The sequence below is a fragment of the Hypanus sabinus genome, chromosome 20 (assembly GCF_030144855.1).
Source record: "Hypanus sabinus isolate sHypSab1 chromosome 20, sHypSab1.hap1, whole genome shotgun sequence".
In the NCBI taxonomy this organism is placed as follows: Eukaryota; Metazoa; Chordata; class Chondrichthyes; order Myliobatiformes; family Dasyatidae; genus Hypanus; species Hypanus sabinus.
In genome coordinates this window covers 63135231-63162092 of record NC_082725.1, presented here as the reverse complement: position 1 = coordinate 63162092, position 26862 = coordinate 63135231, and the positions used below count along the sequence as shown (strand labels likewise).

The 26862-nt window shown below is 45.6% G+C and overlaps 1 protein-coding gene across 1 annotated transcript; it reads right to left on the bottom strand.

The window, feature by feature from the left end:
- Positions 1-2507: 2507 nt before the first annotated feature.
- psmg4 (proteasome (prosome, macropain) assembly chaperone 4) lies at positions 2508-21824 on the bottom strand. The gene is made up of 3 exons (XM_059945656.1): positions 21578-21824; positions 4718-4793; positions 2508-2680 (listed from the first exon to the last, which is right to left on the bottom strand). Exons 1-3 carry the CDS (start codon positions 21752-21754, stop codon positions 2559-2561), a joined length of 375 nt encoding a protein of 124 aa, XP_059801639.1. The 5' UTR covers positions 21755-21824; the 3' UTR covers positions 2508-2558.
- Positions 21825-26862: the final 5038 nt, after the last annotated feature.

Below are 26862 nucleotides of genomic sequence, written 5' to 3'. Positions count from 1 at the left end.
CCCATCACAGTTAAGGTGGAGCCCATCCCATTAGTACAGTTCCCTCCTTCCCCATTACTGATACCTATTTCTCATTAAGTCAAACCCACTTCTTCTATACCAATTCTTCAGTCATGCATTTAACTCTCTAAACTTCTTTACCATTTGCTAATTTGCACGTGGCTCAGGTAGTAATCCAGATGACCAACTTTTTGGTTCTGTTTTTTAATTTAGTCCCTAGCTGCTCAATTTTCCTCAGCAGAACCTCTTTCCTCATTCTACCTATGTCATTGGTACCCACAATGAACCATGAAAACTACAAATTCCTCTGCAGGTCAGATAAGATGTCCCAAACCCAGGCACCAGGCAGGCAACACAACCTTTAGAACACTCTATCCTCGCAACAGTGAAGTCTGTCTATTCCCAACTACACTATCCCAATTACCACTACATTTCTCTCCTCTCCCTCCAACTTGAAAGGTTCCCTGAACTATGGTGCCACAGCTAGGTTGCTCATCCTTCCTACAGCCCCCACTCTCATCCACACAGGGAGCTAGGATCTCAGACCTGTTGGACAAGCTCAAGGGCTGAGGCTCCTCGCAACTGAGCATGGACAAGTTGGGATGAAGGGCCTGTGCTCAGTGCTGCATACACTACTGTGCAAACGTTTTAGGCACATGTATATCGCTAGGGTGCCTAAGACTTGCACAGTAAGGTTAAAATAGGAAGGTGGTTGGGAAACAGAATTAAGAATTAATTAGCTTTGTATCAGTAGTAGTAATAAGACCATTAAAACACAGGAGCAGAAACAGCCTATAAAGTCTGCCTAGCCACTTGATCATGGCTGATCCATTTCCCTCTCAACTCCATTCTCCTGCCTGCTCCCTGTAACCTTTCATGCCTTGACTAATCAAGAACCTATCAACTTCTGCCTTAAATACACCTAATAACCTGACCTCCACTGGCTAAAGAAATTCCTCCTCATCTCCATTCTACATGGATGTTCCTCTATCCTGAGGCTGTGCCTCCAGTCCTAGAATCCCCCACCATAAGAAACCTCCTCTTCACAGTCACTCTATCTGGGCCTTTCACCATTCAATAGGTTTAAATGAGATTCTCCCTTATCCTTCTAAATTCCAGCTAGTGAAGGCTCAGAGGCATCGATTGCTCTTCATTCGAATAAACCTTTCAATCCCAGAACCATTCTCCTGAACCCTCTTCAACGTCAGCACATCCTTTCTAAAATAAAGAGCCCAAAACTGCTCTCAATACACCGAGAGGCCTTCGCTTTAGTGGCAGACCAATCGATTCACAATTTGTTAGCAGGAGCAAATAAAAGTAAAGCAGAGTCAAAGCAGAGCGGCCATTGTAGGAGTAGGAACAAGGCTTTGGCAGCGAGGCACGGGTAAGATTTTGTAGAGGTTGAATAAAAAGTATATATGTATGTGTGTGTGTATATATATATTAAAAGAAATAAAGATTGTTCCTTGGTCCTTTCTAACCTCAAATCCATGCCCTTGAGGAAGGTGATTGAAACACAACCTAGGGTTCATGGAGCCTGGTTTCCTCCCTGAGCTTATGGGGGTCAGGTCTTTAAAGTGAGCCCCAAGCTATAAATGGGAAATTAAGACAAGGGCTGGTGGTAGTGAAGAATCATTATCACCCGAGGGTTGCATCAGGGAGCCGCTGACTAATTGAAATTGACATTTAAGAGCAAGCTCAATCTGTGTTTGGAGTGATATGAGCTGAGCCTCTCCTGAGATCAGCGTTCTCTCTGCCTTTAGGATAAATGGCTTGTGGTACCAGAAAGTTTATTAGATCAATTGTTTACAGCTGATGTTCAGATTATTGCTGACACTGTTCCCAGGTGACAAAAGATGTTACTGCAGCATTACAATCATGATTTCATGCAAACCATTTGAAGAAAGCTGGTACACAATGTGTTTGCTTAAGTGGGTTCAGCCACAGCACAGTTCCTTTACACACCAACTACAACTCAAGGTTAGACCACACAAAAGACTGCAGATGCAGGAATCTGGAGCAAAACACAAACTGCTGGAGGAACGCAGCAACTTGAACAGCATCGGTGTCAGGAAACACACAATTCAGGTCAACACCTTTCATTGAGATTGCTCTACATGTGCTACGTGACCTGAGTCCCTCTAACTCGGGACTCCACAGCAACACATTGCATTTCTAGCTGTGTGTATAGACTCCTGGCTGCTGCACAGATTCCCCAACATGCTCATGGCAAGCTTCTCTTTGACCCCTTAACTGTAGTCCTTTGCCAGCCCATGGTAATGATGTCAAAGGGCGGCTGCAATCTGCACATGTGTAATGGAAGACTGCAAACAGTCTGCGAGGTGGCAGCAGCAGGGTTTTGTGCAGGAGTCTGGAATGGCCACAGTCACAGGAGTAAATGACAGTAATTCACTAGGTATCTTGCTTACTAAGCTGTTGGAATCAGCAAACCACCACGTCTCTTACTGCATTGTACTTATCAAGATTTAAATTGATCAAAGGAAAGAGACATTTTTAAAAATTTATTAATCAAAGCAATATATCTTTAAAAAACACACTTAGAATTTATCTGGATTGGCCTCCATTTCCTGTTTGATTCTGTTTTCCACTTCTAGCAACAGGTTAGTGTTGGTATTAGGCAGGTTATAGCTGATAAACACCTGTTTCCCAGTCTTCTTAGCTGCATTAAACATAAAGGAAGGTTTTAAGTAAGGCAAATAAGTTAGCAAAATAAAACTACAAAAGCTTAAAAATGGCAGGTCATACACAGCAGGTCAGGCAGCATCTGTGGAGGAAAAAAACTTACTATTTCACTCCACTACCCTTTCATCAGAACTGGGAAAAGTTAGAAATAAGATATTTAAAGTTGTGATAGGATGGAAACCAAGTCAGAGTGCTTGATACAAGCAGTGGTGCTGCTGAGAGAGGGTGAGAGACTGTTTAGTTATGAATGAGGGCAAGGGAACAACACCTTATATACCATCTGGGTAGCCTCCCAACCTGATGGCATGAACATCGATTTCTCGAACTCCTGATAATGACCCTTCCCCCCCCCCCCTTCATCAGTCCCCATCCCCTTTTCCTGTTCTCACTGTTATCTCCTTGCCTGCCCATCGCCTCCCTCTGGTGTTCCTCCCCCCTTTTCTTTCTTCCATGGTCTTTTGTCCTCTCCTGTCACACTCCCCCTTCTCTCTTTCACCAATTTCTTTATCCATCCCTCCCACTTCATGGTTTCACCTTTCACCTATAACCTCCCCCACCTTCTAAATCTGCTCCTTATCTTTTTTTCTCCAGTTCTGCTGAAGGATCTTGGCCCAAAACATCAACTATACTTTTTTCTTTAGATCTTGTGGATCCTCTAGCATTTTGTGTGTATTGCAAGGGATCCACCATGGCTTTTCTTCTTCACTCCTCATTCAACTGCCTTTTCTCTGCACAGATAGAGCTAGCCAGCTTTCCACACAAAACCTCTCAGCTGCACCAACTGTATCAGCGCAGCCTGTGACTCAGTTGATTAACCTGTCTAGTCCTGAAACACTCACTGTGCTTCTCTCTCCACAGATGCAGCTCAGCCTGTTGTGTAGGTCCAGCATTTTACAATACAGCTTCAAACTGAGAGTAGTATATTTCAGCATGTATTAGCATCTAACTGGATGTATTACTGTCCATAAATTACCTTGGAATGCAGTACATAGTTTTATGAGTAAGCGAGTAAATGATTCACACATCAAATGTAATCAAAATAAAAATCCTTTGCTGTTCCACCCCTCTCCCACCTCCAAATTCTTCCCAAATTTTAGGGCTGGAAAGTAACTTGACAAAAATGAAAGGGTTAATGAATTACAACAGTGAACTGGATTTTCTTCTTGTGGTTGCAGAATATAGAAATGAGCAACAGGTTAATTCAACATATGATGTTCCAACTTTAATTAAGAAAATGCAGGAATTGATTGTTCAGAAAGCTGTATCACCAAACATTCAGAAATGGGATTGTAGCTTTAAGAAAGGATCACAGAGCTAAAACAACCATGATAAAGGGAACCACTAGATGTGGTGTATTTGGATTTCTATAATGCATTCGATAAGTCACCAGATAGACAAAAGGTTCCGCCGCAGGGAAAGGGTTGTGGTACAACAAAGAATGTACTCACGTGGACAGAATTGACAGAAAACCGGGTGACAATAGTTGTTTATTATTGCCACAAGTGCCAGCGAAAATCTACTCTGAATGCCATCAATAAAGACCATTTCAAAATGTAAGTATATTGAGGAATGGAACAAGGAGAAATGCAACAAGATAATGTGGAATATAGTGTTGTAGAGAAGATGCAGTACAAGTAGAAAGAAAGGCCATAATCAGGCAGATTTTGAGGTCAAGAGTACATTAATGTGAGATGCCAGAACTAATCAAAAATTCTCAGATGTTGGAAATAAAAACAGAAAATGCTGGAGGCACACCAGATCAGAGAATGTCTGTGGAAAGGACTATGTTAACACCACAGATGCCAAGCTTCCTTGGCCAGGGTGGGGGAGGAATTTAAGGATCCTCTTGGATCTATCACCATGTTTGTAAACTGGCCTCTCTCTCCAGCCAGTGAATGTAGGTCCTTTTCACTGTATCAGAGAACACAAACTGCGAGCAAAGATTCTGTCAATGGACCTGAGTCCAGAAACACAATAGAAAACAAAATTCTTTCAAATGAATAAATTATCTTACCAAGCCTTTGTGCTAATGAATTAGACGTGGTATCAGAGGTGTCTCCAAGGATTAGCGAGGATACTGGAGTTGGGTCCTGAAAACAAGAAGCACAAGTTACATTTGCCCAAATACTCATAACTCCTTAATCTCCTAATAAAGGAATGCTTCATCTTTTCATTTATCACACCTGAAAATCACACTTATTGCTTTATACTTGTTCTGGCTGGTCTCGTTTTCCAGTCTGACCACTGTTTTCAGAGACTGACAAAGCATATCACATTAACAACCTATATTGGTACAATTGATGTCAACAACAGTATCCACCCTTGACCCAATAATCTCAGTTATCACTGTATCAGACACTTTAAAGAATCTCACTGCACCATCCACGAGAGATACACCAGCAGCTGACCTGTTCCAGCTCACCGGTCTGCTCCACCATTCTTACCTCAAGATTCTTTTTCTTGCAGGCATTCACAGTAGAACAACAGAGCAGTGAAAAACTACAAACAGCACTTGCCACTAACCCCATGTGATTCTCTTTATCACTACTGATCTCTGACCCCAGCTTACCAAGCCACTTGGCTTCCTCTCCTGTCTGCTGAAGCATTACTTCTCATCTAAGGCTACATCCACACTAGACCGGATAATTTTGAAAACACCGGTTTCGCGTAAAAACAATAGGCGTCCACACTATACGTTTTTGAAACGGAGATTTTGGTGAATTTCCTCCTACTGGGCATGCGCAGGACACATCTACCGAAAACAAGCGACATGTTTGGTGTCAAGTCTCGCTGTAAAAGTGTGCGATTGTGTAGTTACAGACGAGAAAAACTTAAAATGATGGACAGCTGTTGACTCTCGCACAGGAGAACTTAAAACTAAAAAAAACAAATACTGGAGCGTACGGTGGCAACCGACGGAGTTCACGTACAGATTGACCCGGCCGACGACAAACATTGAAAAACTGACTAACTCTGTTGCATTAATAAAGTACCTTGTTAAATGTATAAATGTTCTAATGTCTGCATCAGTGTTATCATCGTATTTCCATACGATGTTACATTAGGCTGTCACAAATCTATTGTCAAAGTACTTGCATAAATAGGTAAACCACCTTCATACGAGCAAGGACAGAAAACAGGGCAAAGTGAGTATACTTATTTATTCAGTAAGTTATGGGTCAAAGTATTTGGTGAGTACTTTTCTAACTCTTCTGGCTTCAGTCTCTTTGCCGTCTGTTCTGAAATTGTTAGGTTGCGTTCAAAAAAACAATGAAATAGCGCGCTGCTGTCTGACAGAGTTTTCAAAAGTCTCCAGTTACCCCGTCTGATCTGCCCAAGCGGCGTTTTCAAAAAGACCCATCCTGGAAAGCATTTCTGAAAAGCTCCAGTTTCGGGGGATGAAAACACCATTTTAGTGTGGACGGAGGGTAAAAGCAAAGAGGAAAAAGTTTCGGTTACGGATTTATCCGGTGTAGTGCGGACGTAGCCTTATTCCTGATCGCCAATTCTGAGACTGTAACCCCAATTCTGTGCACCCCACCCAGGGGAAACATCATCCCATCTGCCGAGCCCTGGAATAACATTGTATCCGAAATCATCAGCACAGCATCAGGAGCGTTGATACTGTACGCAAACATGGGAAACTCTGGTACCAGGATTTAGTGACATGTGGCTTCAAGGATTTGTGGAACTTTGACTTGGGTTAATATCTTTGGACTGGATCAATATTACTGCCTGGGTAGCCACAGAATAATAAACATATTCTTCAGCCCAACTCATCCAACTTGACTACGTCTACCTGAGCCAGTCTTATTTGCCTATGTTTGATTCATATCCCTCTGAATCTTTCCCGTCGTACTATCTAAATGTCTTTTAAGTACTGTAATGGTAACTACCTCTACCACATCCTCTGGTAGCACATTCCATTTAACTACCAACCTCTGTACAAAAATGTTGCCCTTCAAATCCCCATTAAATCTTTTACTTTTCACCTTCAACTTATGACCTCGTTTTTAGTTCCCAATCCCTAGGGGAAAGACTAAGTGTGTTCACCCGAACTATATCCCCTTGTACACCTTTATAAGGTCGCCCTCTCAATCTCCTACTTTTGAAGAAATAAAGTCCTAGCCTGCCCAACCTCTCCCAACACCTCAAGTTCTGGCAGGATCCCAGCAAATCCTCTCTGCACACTTTCTGGTTTAATGACGTCTCTCCTATAACAAGGTGACAATTGCATACAGTACTCCAAATGCAGTCTCACCAGCCTCTTGTACACTTGCAACTGAATGTCCTAGTCCTCTATCAGTGCCCTAATTGGTGGAACAGGTACCAGGGTTCCTGTTTCTTGTTCTCATGAAAGAAAGGGAAAATGGGCTTGGGAATCAGTCACTGACTACCATGGCAATGAGGATGAAGGCAATAAGCTCAAGGAGGAAAGATGTCAGTAATTGGGGAACCAGTGGCTAAGAAAAAAGGTCAAAGGACCAAGGGGTAGGTCATGCAGGCAAACTTAGCTCTGAAAGGACAGGAGGAGAGTTGGCAGTATAGAAAGCTGGCTTGCAGATATTTACTGTTCATTCAGATCCTGTTGAACGTGGGGAGGTTCTCTGAACCAGCAAGGTTTCAGGCAACAAGTTTCAGCACTCTTCACTCATCACTCTTCACTCGCTATGAATTAGTGTAAATCTGTCCCACTGGCTTGATGTTCAGCTCCTCCCTCCATGTCCATGTTTTACCATCTACTCAGCTCTTCTAAGAAGACGTTCACCACTATATACCTTGCACATCCCACACACAACCCTCAGCCTTCTGCAGTGTTGAACTCCACATTTTTTAAATCACATCTTTCATCTTTTCTACTTCAGTAGTAATGTTTTAGCCTCTCGTCCACCTCCAGCCTCAGTATCTTACCATCAGCAGGTAGAATCTGTGCAAAGTGAGGCTGACGGGCAAATCAGCACTTCCTCCCGCAGGGGTCCTATCACCATGGAAATCAGGACCAAAAATGGCCTTCATCCTTACTAATAGGCAGACATTACCTCAAAGTACAATCTTGGTCGAATGGTGTCAAGGATCTGAGAATCTCTGTGGTGCCATCTCAAACAGAGAGGACAGGAAAGACATGAACTCCTTTGGTTGATTTTCCCTTTTCCCTTTCTGTCTTCCCTCTAGGATACATGCCTCAAGCCCTGAAATTTTGTACCCTCAGCCTGATGGTAGTATTGCTACTGGCTTGAAAGCAAAGTTTCATTATGCTTGAGATGCACACACAGCTTCACTGATCATCTCACAGACCAGCACAATCCCAAATTTCACATCCTTGTAATTTTCAGAGTTCTGTCACCCTCACCCGAGTTGTCCTTTTGTGATTATCACTCAGTAATTCATTAATTCCTCTCCCCCCCCCCGCCCCCCACATGCTTGCCTAACCTTACAACAATAAGACAGGTCAACTGGACAGATTAATTGATTATTCTTCACAAAAGCCACCCCTCCCCCATCCAATCAGCATTATATTTTACTTTTTCCCTTGTGCTTATCCAGATTCTAATTAAACGCACCTCAACTACTCTTTGAGGGACCAAGTTCCAAGTTCTCACTACATTCTGCACAGAGATTTCTCTGGAATTCCCCTGTGAACTCGTTCAAAATTACATTAAAGTCTATAGCAGCAAGTGGAGCCTGTGTACAATTCCTGTGACCCACAAACAGTCCTAACTGACTTGACAGAGGCTTAGCATTAAACTTCTCTGCTTTTCTACTCCGTCTCTGCAGAGGTTAAACGTACTTGAATCGTCTCTTTATCTGGTATCATTTCACACACTCCGACAAACAGCACAGTCATTAATATCTCATCTGATAATCACAATGAACCGAGAGGGAACTCCCTGTGACATTCATTAAAGCTCAGCTACTGTCTGGTCTCAGCACTGGCACAGGTTTGGTGGCATCCACTAGTGTTGGAATTGTTCTTGTGACTCCCAGAAGCAGAAGACAGCATGACAGTTAACACAATACAGTACAGGCCACCTGGGTTCATTTCCTGCCCTGTCTATAAGGAGTTTGTAAGTTCTCCCCGTGACTGTGTGGGTTTCCTCAGGCCCTGCGGTTTTCTCCCACATTCCAAGAGGTGTACTGTTTGTAAGTCATTGTAAATTGTGCTGTGTTAGGCTAGCGTTAATCGGTTACTGGGCAGCTCACTCAGGGGGCAGGAAGGATCTATTCTGCACTGTATCGCAAAAATTAAGATTAGGGGATAACTGTGAGGTCAAGTCCACTATATTATACTGGGGAACCATTCAATAGTCTTATCAGAAGCTGTCCTTAAGCTTGGTGGTACGTGTGCTTTCCTGTATTTACTGCCCGATGGGAGAGGGGAGAAGAGAGAATGTCTGGGACGAGTGCTGTCGTTGATTACTCTGGCAGTGAGAAGTACAGACACCGTACATAGAGGCCAGGCTGGTTTCCATGATGTGTTGAGCTGTGAGCAGAACTCTGCAGTTTCTTGCAGTCATGGCAGAACAGTTGCCGTCCCAAGCCACGATGGTGCCTCTGTTAAAAGCTGGCGAGTGTAGAAAGGGACTTTCCAGATTTCTTTATCCTCCTCTCTTGGCCATGGCACCAATCTGGTTGTACTGGGACAGGCTACTGGTGGTGTTCACTCCTAGGAACTTGGAACTCCCTTTCAGCCTTGATGTTAACAGCAGCATGTGTACCAACCCCCTTCCTGAAGTCAATGACCTGCCGACAAGTTACTGTCACTAACCTCGTCACCCCTTTCCTATACTCCAACTCATCGTTATCTGAGATGCAGACGAGTACAGTGCCATCATGCAATGTGATCACAGATGGTCAGGATAGTTTCCTCCACCAAGCGCACAGCCCGATAGCCTTAATATACAAAAATCTCTCAACTCTGTAAAAGGAAAAGCAAAGTCTCTCTCAGAAGATCGGGAGTCTTTGGAACTCTCTTCCTCAAAGGGTGCTACACGGCGAGGGGTAAGCAAGACTGATGTCCCTTATTCGCGTGAGCAGTGATGCGGTACTAATAATGTTTGAATGCCAGTTCCAAGATATTACCACACTTCAAAACTAGTGCCAATAACCTGACCTGCCCTCTGTGTCAAATCCTCCCTGTTTACTCAAACACCCTCTACTTTTCACTGTAACATGGGTACTGCGTGCAAAATGTCCCTACAAAATGTTAAGAGGTTGCGCTGTAAAAGTGGGAATAATGATACTTCAGGTTGCAACCTGGACATGGGAGTCTCCCTGCCACGTTTAAGGAATCAGACTGATTGAGGAGGCAGTAACGTTGCTATTCATTCCTTTGGTAGACCTAGTTCTGCAGCAAGGCACACCAGCCCTGAGACTGTAATCCCAATACACCATCACACATCCAGCCCTGAGACTGTAATCCCAATCCACCATCACACATCCAGCCCTGAGACTATAATCCCAATCCACCATCACACATCCAGCCCGGTGACTGTAATCCCAACCCACCATCACACATCCAGCCCGGTGACTGTAATCCCAATCCACCATCATACATCCAGCCCGGTGACTGTAATCCCAATCCATCATTGCGCATCCAGCCCGGTGACTGTAATCCCAATCCAACATCGCGCATCCAGCCCGGTGACTGTAATCCCAATCCACCATCACACATCCATCCCGGTGACTGTAATCCCAATCCACCATCACACATCCAGCCCGGTGACTGTAATCCCAATCCACTATCACACATCCAGCCCTGAGACTGTAATCCCAATCCACCATCACACACCCAGCCCGGTGACTGTAATCCCAATGCACCATCACACATCCAGCCCTGAGATTGTAATCCCAATCCACCATCACACATCCAGCCCAGTGACTGTAATCCCAATCCACAATCACACATCCAGCCCTGAGACTGTAATCCCAATCCACTATCACACATCCAGCCCTGAGACTGTAATCCCAATCCACCATCACACATCCAGCCCGGTGACTGTAATCCCAATCCACCATCACACATCCAGCCCGGTGACTGTAATCCCAATCCACCAGCACACATCCAGCCCTGAGACTGTAATCCCAATCCACCAGCACACATCCAGCCCGGTGACTGTAATCCCAATCCACCATCACACATACAGCCCGGTGACTGTAATCCCAATCCATCATCGCACATCCAGCCCGGTGACTGTAATCCCAATCCATCATCGCACATCCAGCCCGGTGACTGTAATCCCAATCCACCATCGCACATCCAGCCCGGTGACTGTAATCCCAATCCACCGTCACACATCCAGCCCGGTGACTGTAATCCCAATCCACCGTCACACATCCAGCCTGGTGACTGTAATCACAATCCACCAGCACACATCCAGCCCTGAGACTGTAATCCCAATCCACCAGCACACATCCAGCCCGGTGACTGTAATCCCAATCCACCATCACACATACAGCCCAGTGACTGTAATCCCAATCCATCATCGCACATCCAGCCCGGTGACTGTAATCCCAATCCATCATCGCACATCCAGCCCGGTGACTGTAATCCCAATCCATCATCGCACATCCAGCCCGGTGACTGTAATCCCAATGCACCGTCACACACCCAGCCCTGAGACTGTAATCCCAATACATCATCACGCATCCAGCCCGGTGACTGTAATCCCAATCCACCATCACGCATCCAGCCCGGTGACTGTAATCCCAATCCATCATCGCGCATCCAGCCCAGTGACTGTAATCACAATCCACCATCGCGCATCCAGCCCTGAGACTAATCCCAATCCACCATCACACATCCAGCCCGGTGACTGTAATCCCAATCCACCATCACACATCCAGCCTGGTGACTGTAATCACAATCCACCATCACACATCCAGCCCTGAGACTGTAATCACAATCCACCAGCACACATCCAGCCCGGTGACTGTAATCACAACCCACCATCACACACCCAGCCCAGTGACTGTAATCCCAATCCACCATCACACATCCAGCCTGGTGACTGTAATCCCAACACAACATCACACATCCAGCCCGGTGACTGTAATCCCAATGCAGCATCACACATCCAGCCCTGAGACTGTAATCCCTATCCACCATCACACATCCAGCCCAGTAACTGTAATCCCAATACACCATCACACATCCAGCCCGGAGACTGCAATCCCAATACACCATCACACATCCAGCCCGGTGACTGTAATCCCAATCCACCATCACACATCCAGCCCGGTGACTGTAATCCCAATGCATCATCACACATCCAGCCCGGAGTCTGTAATCCCAATACATCATCACATATCCAGCCCGGTGTCTGTAATTCCAATCCACCATCACACACACACATCCAGCCTGGTGACTGTAATCCCAATCCACCGTCACACATCCAGCCCCGAGACTGTAATCCCAATGCACCATCACACATCCAGCCCCGAGACTGTAATCCCAATCCACCGTCACACATCCAGCCCTGAGACTGTAATTCCAATCCACCATCACACATCCAGCCCTGTGACTGTAATCCCAATCCACCATCACACATCCAGCCCGGTGACTGTAATCCCAATCCACCAGCACACATCCAGCCCTGAGACTGTAATCCCAATCCACCATCACACATCCAGCCCTGAGACTGTAATCACAATCCACCATCACACACCCAGTCCTGATGTCCACGAAGAAGTAAAGAATTAAGTGAGATTAAGAGTTCGGCACAGACTAGGAGGGCTGAGATGGCCTGTTTCCTTGCTGTGATTGTTATATGGTTATATGGTTAATTATAGAAATGAAATGGACTAATGATGAAGACTGAAACAAGGTTGGACTTGATGGACATTTATATAAAAAAATAGTTGAGGAGTATTAATTGGGAGTAGAGACATTAATTTTTTTTTCTTCTCTAATATATTTTCGGTTTTTTTGATGGGGAGCTGGAAGATCGATGGCTGCGTGTTTCACGTGTACAATCATGGCGATTGCCATGACCCGTAAAATGGGGGGGTGGTAATGTTGTGTTCTTTTTATTCGCAACATTAGTGGGGGGTACTTTGTTTTTTTTTCTTATATATTAGTTATCTTTCTTCTATTTTTCTTCTTTTTCGCCTTTGCCTGGATGGTTGGGGAGAAACTCATAGCAACATGGAGAATTTTAAAGAGTTCCCAAGGTACTATGAATGATTAATTTACTTAATTTTTTAAGTTTTAATGTTAATGGAATTAATGGACCAGTGAAAAGAAAAAAAGTTTTAACATATATTAAGAAAATGAAAGGAATTATATATTTTTGAAAATTTGGCTCCCATACCTACAAAAGATAGGATTAAATACATAGGTCCTTTGAAGATTAAATTATAAAGTAATTGGGGAAAGTAAAAATAAATATTAAAATTATTTTGAACTCCATGGAACATGTGGGGATCCTCTGATATCCAGGCAATCTTTGTTTTTTTTCTTTAGATAAGGGTTAAGGGGGGGAGGAGGTTTAAGGGGAGGGGGGAGGGTTAATATTATTTTTGTCACTATTTATCATCACATTTATTCTTTGTAATTTTCTAAAAATTAATAAATAAATAAAAAAGTAATCCCAAACCACCATCACGCATCCAGCCCTGAGACTGTAATCCCAATCCACCATCACACATCCAGCCCCGGTGACTGTAATCCCAATCCACCATGTGAGAGAGGATAGCGAGAGGAAGAATAAAGGACAGGTGGGGACTACACGGTTCCGGAATATTAAGTGTGTAGTAGAGAAAGGTGAGGCGGAACAAGTGATAAGGAGGACACATGTACAGAGGGATGGTCTGACGGAACATGGAGTTAAATGTGTTGAAAGAATAAGTAAATTTAGGAAGGACAACAAAATTCTAGAGGTGTATAGCCCGATGGGAGTTCGGGGAGCTGGGTTAAGCACAATAGGCAGCGATGCAAACAGAGGGAGGAGAAATGGGCTAAAAATTCTATATCTGAATGCACGGAGTGTCAGAAATAAGGCGGATGAGCTTGAAGCTCAGGTGCGAATGGGTAACTATGATGTTGTTGAGATAACGGAGACATGGCTGCAGGGAGATCAGACCTGGGAAATGAATGTACAAGGGTATACGTGCTATTGTAGGGACAGAAATGTGGGCAGAGGGGGTGGGGTGGCCCTGTTGGTGAGGAATGAGATTCAGTCCTTTGCAAGGGGGGACATAGGGTCAGGAGAAGTAGAGTCTGTGTGGATAGAACTGAGGAACAGTAAGGGCAAAAGGACCCAAATGGGTGTTGTCTACAGGCCACCAAACAGTAGCATGGATATTGGGTGCAAGTTGAATAGGGAGTTAACATTGGCATGTGGCAAAGGTAATGTCGCAGTAGTTTGGGGGATTTCAACATGCAGGTGAACTGGGAGAATCAGGTTGGTGCTGGACCACAGGATAGGGAGTTTGTAGAGTGCCTACGGGATGCATTCTTGGAATAGCTTCTACGAGAGCCGACCAGGGACAAGACTATTCTGGATTTAGTGTTATGTAATGAACAGGATTTGACAAGCGATCTTGCAGTAAAGGAGCCACTAGGAGGTAGTGATCATAATATGATAAGTTTTTATCTGCAATTTGAGAAGGATAAGGGCAGCTCGGAGGTGTCAGTGTTGCAGCTGAACAGGGAGGAGCCATGGAGCCTATGGAGTCATGAGGGAGGAGCTGGCCAAAGTTAATTGGACGGATAGCCTAGCAGAAAAAACAGTGGAACAGCAATGGCAGGTATTCTTGGGAATAATGCACAAGGTGCAAAATCAGTTTATCCCCCAGAGAAGGAAGGATTCAAAGGGGGGAAAGGGGCCACAGTGGTTGACAAAGGAAGTCAGAGATTGCATAGCATTAAAAAAAAGGAAGTATGACAGAGCTAAGGTGAGTGGGAGGACAGATGATTGGGAAGTTTTTAAGGAACAACAGAACTTAACTAAAAAGGCAATACGGGGAGAAAAAATGAGGTACGAACGCAAGCTAGCCAGGATTATAAAGGAAGATAGCAAAAGCTTCTTTAGGTATGTGAAGAGAAAGAAGATAGTTAAGAACAATGTTGGGCCCTTGAAGAATGAATTGGGTGAAATTGTTATGGGAAACAGAGAAATGGCAGAAGAATTTAATGAGTACTTCAGATCTGTTTTCACTAAGGAAGACACAAGCAATCTCCCAAGGACATAGGGTAACAGAGGAAATGAAACAGATTGACATTAGGAAGGAAACGGTGATGAGTAGACTGATGGGACTGAAGACTGACAAATCCCCAGGTCTAGATGGTCTGCATCCTAGGGTACTAAAGGAGATGGCCCTGGAAATTGTGGATGCATTGGTAAACATTTTCCAATGTTCCTTAGATTCAGGATCAGTTCCTGAGGATTGGAGAATGGCTAATGTTATCCCACTTTTTAAGAAAGGAGGGAGGGAGAAAACAGAGAACTATCGACCTGTCAGCCTGACATCGGTGGTGGGGAAGATGCTAGAGTCCATTATTAAGGATGAAATAGTGGCATATCTAGATAGCAGTGATAAGATTGGGCTGAGCCAGCATGGATTTACCAAGGTTAAATCATGCTTGACTAATCTATTGGAGTTTTTCGAGGATGTAACCAGGAAGTTAGATAAGGGAGATCCAGTGGGTGTAGTGTACCTCAATTTTCAGAAGGCATTTGATAAGGTCCCACATATGAGATTGGTGGGTAAAATCAAAGCTCAGGGCATCGGGGGGGGGGGAAGACATTGACATGGATAGAAAACTGGTTGGCAGATAGAAAGCAAAGGGTAGCGGTGAATGGGTGTTTCTCAGAATGGCAGGTGGTGACTAGTGGGGTGCCACAGGGTTCGGTATTGGGACCACAGCTGTCTACAATTTACGTCAACAATTTAGATGAAGGCATTGAGAATAACATCAGCAAATTTGCTGATGATACTAAGCTGGGTGGCAGTGTGACATGTGATGAGGATGTTAGGAGAATTCAGGGTGACTTGGATAGGCTGGGTGAGTGGGCAGATACTTGTCAGATGACGTTTAATGTGAATAAATGTGAGGTTATCCACTTTGGGAGTAAGAACAGGTAGGTAAGGGAGAAATACAAAGAGATCTAGGAGTCTTTGTTCATCAGTCACTGAAGGTGAATGAGCAAGTGCAGCAGGCAGTGAAGAAGCCTAATGAAATGTTGGCCTTTATTACACAGGGAATTAAGTACAAGACCAAGGAAATCCTCTTGCATTTGTACAGAGCCCTGGTGAAACCACACCTGGAGTACTGTGTACAGTTTTGGTCTCCAGGGTTAAGGAAGGACACCCTGGCTGTAAAGGAAGTGCAGCGTAGATTCACAATGTTAATTCCTGGGATGTCTGGACTGTCTTGCGCAGAGAGGTTAGAGAGACTGGGCTTGTGCACGCTGGAATTAAGGAGATTGAGAGGGGATCTGATTGAAACATATAAGATTACTAAGGGATTGGACAAGATAGAGGCAGGAAATATGTTCCAGTTGCTGGAAGAGTCCAGTACCAGAGGGCATGGTTTGAGAATAAGGGGTAGGTCATTTAGCACTGAGTTAAGGAAAAACTTCTTCTCCCAGAGAGTTGTGGAGGTGTGGAATGCACTGCCTCAGAAGGCAGTGGAGGCCAATTCTCTGGATGCTTTCAAGAAGGAGCTAGATAGGTATCTTATGGATAGGGGAATCAAGGGGTATGGGGACAAGGCAGGAAACGGGTATAAATAGTAGTTGATCAGCCATGATCTCAAAATGGCAGTGCAGGCTCGAAGGGCCAAATGGTCCACTTCTGCACCTATTGTCTATCACACAACCAGCCTGGTGACTGTAATACCAATCCACCATCACACATCCAGCCCGGTGACTGTAACCCCAATCCACCATCACACATCCGGCCCTGAGACTGTAATCCCAATCCACCATCACACATCCAGCCCTGTGACTGTAATCCCAATCCACCGTCACACACCCAGCCCAGTGACTGTAATCCCAAACACCATCAAACATCCAGCACGGTGATTGTAATCCCAATCCATCATCACACACCCAGCCCAGTGACTATAAACCCAATCCACCATCACACATCCGACCCACTGACTGTAATCCCAATTCACCATCACACACCCAGCCCAGTGACTGTAAACCCAATCCACCATCACACATCCAGCCCGGTGACTGAAATCCCAATCCACCATCACACATCCAGCCCGGTGAATGTAATCCCATTCCATCATCAACACATCTAGCCCTGAGACTGTAATCCCAATCCACCATCACACATCCAGCCCGGTGAATGTAATCCCAATCCACCATCACACATCCAGCCCGGTGAATGTAATCCCATTCCATCATCAACACATCTAGCCCTGAGACTGTAATCCCAATCCACCATCACACATCCAGCCCGGTGAATGTAATCCCATTCCATCATCACACACCCAGCCCGATGACTGTAATCCCAATGCTCCATCACGCATCTAGCCCGGTGACTGTAATCCCAATCCACCATCACACATCCAGCCCGGTGACTGTAATCCCAATCCACCATCACACACCCAGCCCGGTGACTGTAATCCCAATCCACCATCACACATTCAGCCCGGTGACTGTAATCCCAATCCACCATCACACACCCAGCCCGGTGACTGTAATCCCAAAGCACCATCACACATCCAGCCCGCTGACTGTAATCCCAATGCACCATCACACACCCAGCCCGTTGACTGTAATCCCAATCCACCATCACACATCCAGCCCTGAGACTGTAATCCCAATCCAACATCACACATCCAGCCCGGTGACTGTAATCCCAATCCACCATCACACATCCAGCCAGGTGACTGTAATCCCAATCGACCATCACACATGCAGCCCGCTGACTGTAATCCCAATGCTCCATCACACATCCAGCCCGGTGACTGTAATCCCAATCCACCATCACACATCCAGCCCGGTGACTGTAATCCCAATCCACCATCACACATACAGCCCGGTGACTGTAATCCCAATCCACCATCACACATCCAGCCCGGTGACTGTAATCCCAATCCACCATCACACATCCAGCCCTGAGACTGTAATCCCAATCCACCATCACACATCCTGCCCGGTGACTGTAATCCCAATCCACCATCACACATACAGCCCGGTGACTGTAATCCCAATCCATCATCGCACATCCAGCCCGGTGACTGTAATCCCAATGCACCATCACACATCCAGCCCTGAGACCGTAATCCCAATGCACCATCACACATCCAGCCCTGACACTGTAATCCCAATCCACCATCACACATCCAGACCTGAGACTGTAATCCCAATCCACCATCATACACCCAGACCTGAGACTGTAATCCCAATGCACCATCACACACCCAGCCCGTTGACTGTAATCCCAATCCACCATCACACATCCAGCCCTGAGACTGTAATCCCAATCCACCATCACACATCCAGCCCGGTGACTGTAATCCCAATCCACCATCACACATCCAGCCCGGTGACTGTAATCCCAATGCTCCATCACACATCCAGCCCGGTGACTGTAATCCCAATCCACCATCACACATCCAGCCCAGTGACTGTAATCCCAATGCTCCATCACACATCCAGCCCGGTGACTGTAATCCCAATCCACCATCACACATCCAGCCCGGTGACTGTAATCCCAATCCACCATCACACATCCAGCCCGGTGACTGTAATCCCAATCCACCATCACACATCCAGCCCGGTGACTGTAATCCCAATCCACCATCACACATCCAGCCCTGAGACTGTAATCCCAATCCACCATCACACATCCTGCCCGGTGACTGTAATCCCAATCCACCATCACACATACAGCCCGGTGACTGTAATCCCAATCCATCATCGCACATCCAGCCCGGTGACTGTAATCCCAATGCTCCATCACACATCCAGCCCGGTGACTGTAATCCCAATCCACCATCACACATCCAGCCCGGTGACTGTAATCCCAATACTCCATCACACATCCAGCCCGGTGACTGTAATCCCAATCCACCATCACACATCCAGCCCGGTGACTGTAATCCCAATCCACCATCACACATCCAGCCCGGTGACTGTAATCCCAATCCACCATCACACATCCAGCCCGGTGACTGTAATCCCAATCCACCATCACACATCCAGCCCTGAGACTGTAATCCCAATCCACCATCACACATCCTGCCCGGGGACTGTAATCCCAATCCACCATCACACATACAGCCCGGTGACTGTAATCCCAATCCATCATCGCACATCCAGCCCGGTGACTGTAATCCCAATCCACCATCACACATCCAGCCCGGTGACTGTAATCCCAATACATCATCACACATCCAGCCCTGAGACTGTAATCCCAATCCACCATCACACATCCGACCCTGTGACTGTAATCCCAATCCACCATCACACATCCAGGCCTGTGACTGTAATCCCAATCCACCGTCACACATCCAGGCCTGTGACTGTAATCCCAATGCACCATATTACATCCAGCCCTGAGACTGTAATCCCAATCCATCATCACACATCCAGCCCGGTGACTGTAATCCCAATGCATCATCACACATCCAGCCCGGTGACTGTAATCCCAATCCACCATCACACATCCAGCCCGGTGACTGTAATCCCAATCCACCATCACACATCCAGCCCTGAGACTGTAATCCCAATCCACCATCACACATCCAGCCCGGTGACTGTAATCCCAATCCACCATCACACATCCAGCCCTGAGACTGTAATCCCAATCCACCATCACACATCCAGCCCGGTGACTGTAATCCCAATCCACCATCACACATCCAGCCCGGTGACTGTAATCCCAATCCACCATCACACATCCAGCCCGGTGACTGTAATCCCAATCCACCATCACACATACAGCCCGGTGACTGTAATCCCAATCCACCATCACACATCCAGCCCGGTGATTGTAATCCCAATCCACCATCACACATCCAGCCCTGAGACTGTAATCCCAATCCACCATCACACATCCAGCCCTGAGACTGTAATCCCAATCCACCATCACACATCCAGCCCGGTGACTGTAATCCCAATCCACCATCACACATCCAGCCAGGTGACTGTAATCCCAATCCACCATCACACATCCAGCCCGGTGACTGTAATCCCAATCCACCATCACACATCCAGCCAGTTGACTGTAATCCCAATCCACCATCACACATGCAGCCCGGTGACTGTAATCCCAATGCTCCATCACACATCCAGCCCGGTGACTGTAATCCCAATCCACCATCACACATCCAGCCCTGACACTGTAATCCCAATCCACCATCACACATCCAGCCCGGTGACAGTAATCCCAATCCATCACACACCCAGCCCGGTGACTGTAATCCCAATCCATCATCACACATACAGCCCGGTGACTGTAATCCCAATCCACCATCACACATCCAGCACGGTGACTGTAATCCCAATGCACCATCACACATCCAGCCCTGAGACTGTAATCCCAATCCACCATCACACATCCAGCCCGGTGACTGTAATCCCAATGCACCACCACACATCCAGCCCTGAGACTGTAATCCCAATCCACCATCACACATCCAGCCCTGAGACTGTAATCCCAATCCACCATCACACATCCAGCCCGGTGACTGTAATCCCAATGCACCGTCACAGATCCAGCCCGGTGACTGTAATCCCAATACATCATCACACATCCAGCCCTGAGACTGTAATCCCAATCCACCATCACACATCCGACCCTGTGACTGTAATCCCAATCCACCATCACACATCCAGGCCTGTGACTGTAATCCCAATCCACCGTCACACATCCAGCCCGGTGACTGTAATCCCAATGCACCATATTACATCCAGCCCTGAGACTGTAATCCCAATCCATCATCACACATCCAGCCCGGTGACTGTAATCCCAATCCACCATCACACATCCAGCCCTGAGACTGTAATCGCAATCCACCATCACACATCCAGCCCGGTGACTGTAATCCCAATCCACCATCACACATCCAGCCCGGTGACTGTAATCCCAATCCACCATCACACATCCAGCCCGGTGACTGTAATCCCAATCCACCATCACACATACAGCCCGGTGACTGTAATCCCAATCCACCATCACACATCCAGCCCGGTGACTGTAATCCCAATCCACCATCACACATCCAGCCCTGAGACTGTAATCCCAATCCACCATCACACATCCAGCCCTGAGACTGTAATCCCAATCCACCATCACACATCCAGCCCTGAGACTGTAATCCCAATCCACCATCACACATCCAGCCCGGTGACTGTAATCCCAATCCACCATCACACATCCAGCCCGGTGACTGTAATCCCAATCCACCATCACACATCCAGCCCTGAGACTGTAATCCCAATCCACCATCACACATCCAGCCCGGTGACTGTAATCCCAATCCACCATCACACATCCAGCCCGGTGACTGTAATCCCAATCCACCATCACACATCCAGCCCGGTGACTGTAATCCCAATCCACCATCACACATCCAGCCCGGTGACTGTAATCCCAATCCACCATCACACATCCAGCCCGGTGAATGTAATCCCAATGCACCATCACACATCCAGCCCGGTGACTGTAATCCCAATCCACCATCACACATCCAGCCCTGAGACTGTAATCCCAATCCACCATCACACATCCAGCCCGGTGACTGTAATCCCAATCCACCATCACACATCCAGCCCGGTGACTGTAATCCCAATCCACCATCACACATCCAGCCCTGAGACTGTAGTCCCAATCCACCATCACACATCCAGCCCTGAGACTGTAATCCCAATCCACCATCACACATCCAGCCTTGCTTCACGTTACTCACGAATCTGGTAGTCATAGCTACCGCGAGGTTGGAGAGGGTAGGGGCGGTGCCAACCCACAGGAAGAAGCTGCCCGACATCCTTAGGACGTGAAAATACACCGACTGACCGGCCAGCCTTTCGCTAAAGTCGTGCATCGATAAGGTCCCAGTCCCCAAGCCATTCTCAGCGGCGGACATGGCCGGATCTCGTTTACTGCCGCAACCAACACGCCTCCCAGGGTCGCGACCCTGTCAATCATTCGCACACTTCCGGGTCTTCCTGTCAATCAACGGTAGTTCTTCCGGGTTCGTCGCCTACTTCCGGGTGGAGGGTAGTTGGCTCCGCCGGCGATTTTGTCATTAACGCAAATTTGCAGGCTGTCTGAGATACCGGATAGGGATGATGGTTCCTTTAGGGCCAGGAGAATTTATTTGTAAATTGATTTGGGGGATACGGTCATAGCTGGCCAGAGCAGCATTTAATTGCCTATTCTTGAGGAGTTTGGGTGAGCCGTCTTGACCTGCTGGAGGGTCTCTGCCTTTGGGCTGGGACTTCCAGAATAAGGGGTCAGTGACGGTTCCGTGAGAGTTTCCGATTCGCTTTATCCGCCTTGGTTGTGGAAGTCATGCGTTTGGGAGGACTGGCTCGTGGCCATTTCATCGTCCCACCCGAGCTGACTACATCTTTCCTACGTCCTTTCCTTCTGGTGTCTCTAATTCAATAATCAAGGTCTCTAAAATATAAGCACACAAAATTAAGTAGGAATAGATCATCTGACCCTTCAGCTTGCCCCACATTTCATGATTTTAGCAGCATCTTGGTTTATTATTGTCACTGAGGTACTGTCTTTCATGCGATTAATACAGTTGAGTTCATCACAATGCATTCGGGTTGTATAAGGTAAAACAATAAGACAATTCAGAATAAGGTGTGAAAATACGGAGAAAATGCAGTTTACATGTGCATTGTAGGTACAAAGTCAACATGAATTCACCATTTTAACAGAGGTTACGCTTGGGGAGGACGAACCAGGGTAACACACTGAATGGTAGGGCACTAAGGTGGATGGGATCCAGGAATATCAATGCATAATTCTTTGAAAGTAGTATAACAAGTAGATAGGGTCATAAAGAGAACTTTTGGTACATTGGCCTTCATAAATCAGGGCACTGAATACAAAAGTTGGGATGTTACGTAGAAGTCACATTGGTGAGGGTGTGTTTGGAATATTCTTTGCAGTTCTGGTCATCTTTCTACAGGAAGTATACCAGTGAGCTTAAAAGTGCAGAGAAAATTTACAAGGATGTTGCTAGACTTGAAGACCAAAGTTAGAAGGAAGAGTTGAAAAGGTTGGTTCTTTATTCACTGGAGCCCAGGAGACTGAGGGGAGATGTTAGAGAGGTATACAAGATTATGAGGGGTGAATGGTGAATAGGGTGAATGTTTACAGGCTTTTTCTTCTCAAGTTTGGGTGAGGCTTGAACTAGAGGTCATAAATTTATGATGAAAGGTGAAATATATAAGGGGAATTTGAGTGCAAACTTCACTCAGATGTTGTGCGGTACCAATAAATAAAATTAGAAATCAAATAGTCAATCAAAACAATCTCCTCTGGCTACATAATGTCCATATTGTTCCATTTCCCCACATTAACATGCCTCTCCTATGTGTCTGCCACTACCATCACCCCAGGCACCCACCACTCTCTGTAAAAAGATGCCCCTCACATAATCTTCGAAATGACTCTGACATTTCAAACCTGGGAGAAAGATGATGTCTGTCTAATCTATCTATGCCTCTTATAAATGTATAATTTTCTAGCTGATCTCCCCTCAGCCTCCATCACTCCAGAGAATGCAACCCAAGTTTGTCCAGCCTCTCGTAGCACATGCCGTCTTATCCAGGCAGCATCCTGGTAAACCTTTTCTGCAGCCTCTCCAAAGCCTCAACTTTCTTCCTATAATGGGGTGACCAGAACGGTATGTAATGGTCCAGATGTGGGCTAATCAGAGTTTTTTAAAGATGATAAGACACAGGAGCAGAATTATGCCATTCAGCCCATCAAGTTTGATCTGCCATTTCATCATGGCTGATTTATTACCCTCTCAACCCCATTTCCTGCCTTCTCCCTGTAATCTTTGATGCCCTGATTAATTAAGAGCCTAACAACTTCTACTTTAAATATACCCAATAGCTTGGCCTGAATTCCACAGATTCATCACCCTGCAGCACCATCACAGGAGGCCTCATGCATTAGCAAAGGCAAGTAAAAATAAGGTAGGGACAAGCAGAGTGGGCAGGCTTTGGCTCATCAGGCTTGGGCAAAGTAAGTATCTAGTAAATTTCTTCTTAATTCTTCGCCTGTTAGTGCATCATTAGAGCAAGGAGGATGACTCCAGGGGCTACATTATGTTCTTTGTGTGAGTTGTGGGAATTCTGAGAGACCTCCAGCCTCCCAGGTAACCACATCTGCACCAGCTCCTCAGAAAATGTGCTAAGGAATTGGAGCTGCAACTCGATGACCTTCAGCTCACACAGGAAACTGAAGAGATGATATATAGGAGCTACAGGGAGCTAGTCACCCCTAAGATGCAAGAGGCAGGGAAATGGGTGACTGTCAGGAGAGGGAAGGGAAATAGGCAGCGAGTGCAGAGTCCCTCTGTGGCCGTTGCCCTGGATGAGAAGTATACTGCTTTGGATGCTGTTGGGGGTGGGGACAACCTACCAGGGCTGAGCCACAGCAGCTGGGTCTCTGGCAATAAGGGAAGGAGGACTAAAGATATAAACTGTTAAAAGTGAAATTAGTAGTAAGTATCTCTACCTTACTTGATAACCTCGGGGTGAAAGCCCTGGGGGAGAGATTATAGCGATAAAAGATCTATTGAAGCTACGGCTGTAACAAGACAATATCGGCAGAGACACTCGTCTCTAACGTGTAACCGGGAATTAGTTCTGTTAAATCACACCAAGGGGATCTGGTCAGGATTTTTCTGTATATGTTTGTGAATCAACTTCCCACGTATCACCAACTAGCTCATCCAATGAAACAAGCTGACGAGCCACCCAAGATCAAAGAACCAGCGCGGGAACGAAATGTTTTATCATGTAGAGGATTTAATACGGTTGGATGGACAAGTTAATTTTCATTCGAAGGATCTGTCTTTGATTTTCTGAAAGAAATAATTATTTTGGCAAAGAATTTGATAAGTTACTGAACGAGAATTACATTGTTTAGAAGTTGTGATGTTGGAGAATTGTCATGAAAGGAGTTAAGATATATATAATTTGAATTTGAAGACAATCCGACTTGAACTGAATCTGAAATTAACCATAATACTTCAGAATAGGAATTCAATTAGTCTTCTAACTAACTAGGGATAACTAAAAAGGAAAGGTTAGTCTGTAAACCTTTAAATAGGAAATAACACTAGATCTAATGAGTTAGAGAAATTAGTAATAAGGGTTATTCTAATAAATATCACTGATTTTAACTAAACAGGAATTTGGTTTTGTTTGATATCGGAGACTTGGAACCTAATAGAATGTTGCAATTTTGAATTGTTCTTACTCGTAAATATTTTGTATATGCTGTTTTCTCTATTTTCTATTCACGGCCTCCTTCCGATACCTAGAGCTTCTGACAACCTACAAGCACCTAGTGTAGTACTATGTAATTTGATTTTTCTTATAGGGAGTGTGGTGACCAGTCACACGAGACAAGATAAGCACTACACAGGTGTTACACATAGTCAGAGGAGTGGACAGAATAGAGACACCTGGATGGTATGTTGCTTTCCAGGTGCCAGGGTCAGAGACGACTCAGATCGGGTCCATGGCACTCTAAAGGGGAAGGTGAGCAGCCAGAAGTCTAGGTAAGTATCAGTATCAATTACATAGGTAGAAAGACGAGGAGTTCCTGAAGAGAGGTTTTAGAGAGTTAGGCAGAAAGCTGACAAGCAAGGCCACCAGGATGGTGATCTCGGAATCGCTGCCTGTGCCACTTGCCAGTGAGGGTAAGAATAGGATGAGTTGGCAGGTGAAGATGTGGCTGAGGAAGTGGTGCAGGTAGCAGAGTTTAGATTTTTGGATCATTGGGATCTCTTCTGGAGAAAGTTTGATCTATACAAAGGGGACAGGTTACACCTGAACCCAAAAGGGACCAATATCCTTGGGGACAGGTTTGTGAGAGCTGATGGGGTGGATTTAAACTAATCTGGCAGGGGATGGAAACTGGTGCGATGGGCTGAGGATATGGCTGTTCACTTACAAGCAGAGGCTGTGTGTAGTGAGACTCAGGAAGCAGATGATGGGGCAAAATTGCAGTCAGTGGAATGAGTTGTGTGGGGGGGAGGTCAAAATCAAAAAGGGTGTTTGAAACAGAACTGAAGGTTTTATATTTGAATGAACGCATGCACGAAATAAAGTATATCGTAGCGCAATTAAAGATAGGCAGGAATGACTTTGTGGACGTCACTGAGTCGTGATTGAGAGAAGGTTATAGCTGGGAGCTTAACTAAGATTCATGTTTTATCAAAAGGATAGGCAGGTAGGCAGAGGGATGTGGAGTGACTCTGGTTAAAAAACGAAATCAAATCAAATAGAGGTGACATAGGATTGGAAGATGTAGGATTCTTGTGGGTAGAGCTAAGAAATTGCAAGGGTAAAAGACCCTGATGGGAGTTGAAGGCGTCAGAACAACATGAGATAGAAAAGGTTTGTCAAAGGTGCAATGTTACAATAGCCATGGGGGGAATTCAATATTCAGGTCGATTTGGAAAATCAGGTTGGTGCTGGATCACAAGAGAAAAAATCTGTAGAATGCCTACGATGTGGCTTTTATAGAAGGAAACTAGAGCACCAGGAGGAAACTCACACAGTCATGGTGAGAATATATAAACTCACAGACAGTGGTAGGAATTGAATCCCAATTAGTGATCGTTGGTACTGTCAAACCATTGCACTACTGTCATTTCATGAAGATTACAGCTAGGTTCTTACTAAATGAGGGACTGAGATAAATTAGGGAGAGCAACATCAAATAATAATTAGAAATGAATATAAGGAATTAAAGCATTCCACTGGAAATTAGTCCAACTGTGCAGATCCAGAAGAGCATAGGCAGGGAATAAAAGAATATGGATCATATGCAGGTAAAATAGATTTATTTTAATTTGGAATTGTGTTTGACATAGAACATTAAAACATGAAGTCAATAGTTAGGAATGATTTTGTAGTGTAAGGGAGGATTGAGCAAATAATTTTGATGCAACTTCACAGTGGAGAGAAGGTTCATTGGGTTAACTCC

Excerpts from the sequence above, each read along its gene's own strand:
- psmg4 (XM_059945656.1), bottom strand. The coding sequence starts at position 21,754 with ATGTCCGCCGCTGAGAATGGCTTGGGGACTGGGACCTTATCGATGCAC. Across the intron at positions 4,794-21,577 it reads TAGCTATGACTACCAGATTC|GACCCAACTCCAGTATCCTC; the intron begins GTGAGTAACGTG and ends TCTTGTTTTCAG. Across the intron at positions 2,681-4,717 it reads TTCATTAGCACAAAGGCTTG|CTAAGAAGACTGGGAAACAG; the intron begins GTAAGATAATTT and ends TGTTTAATGCAG.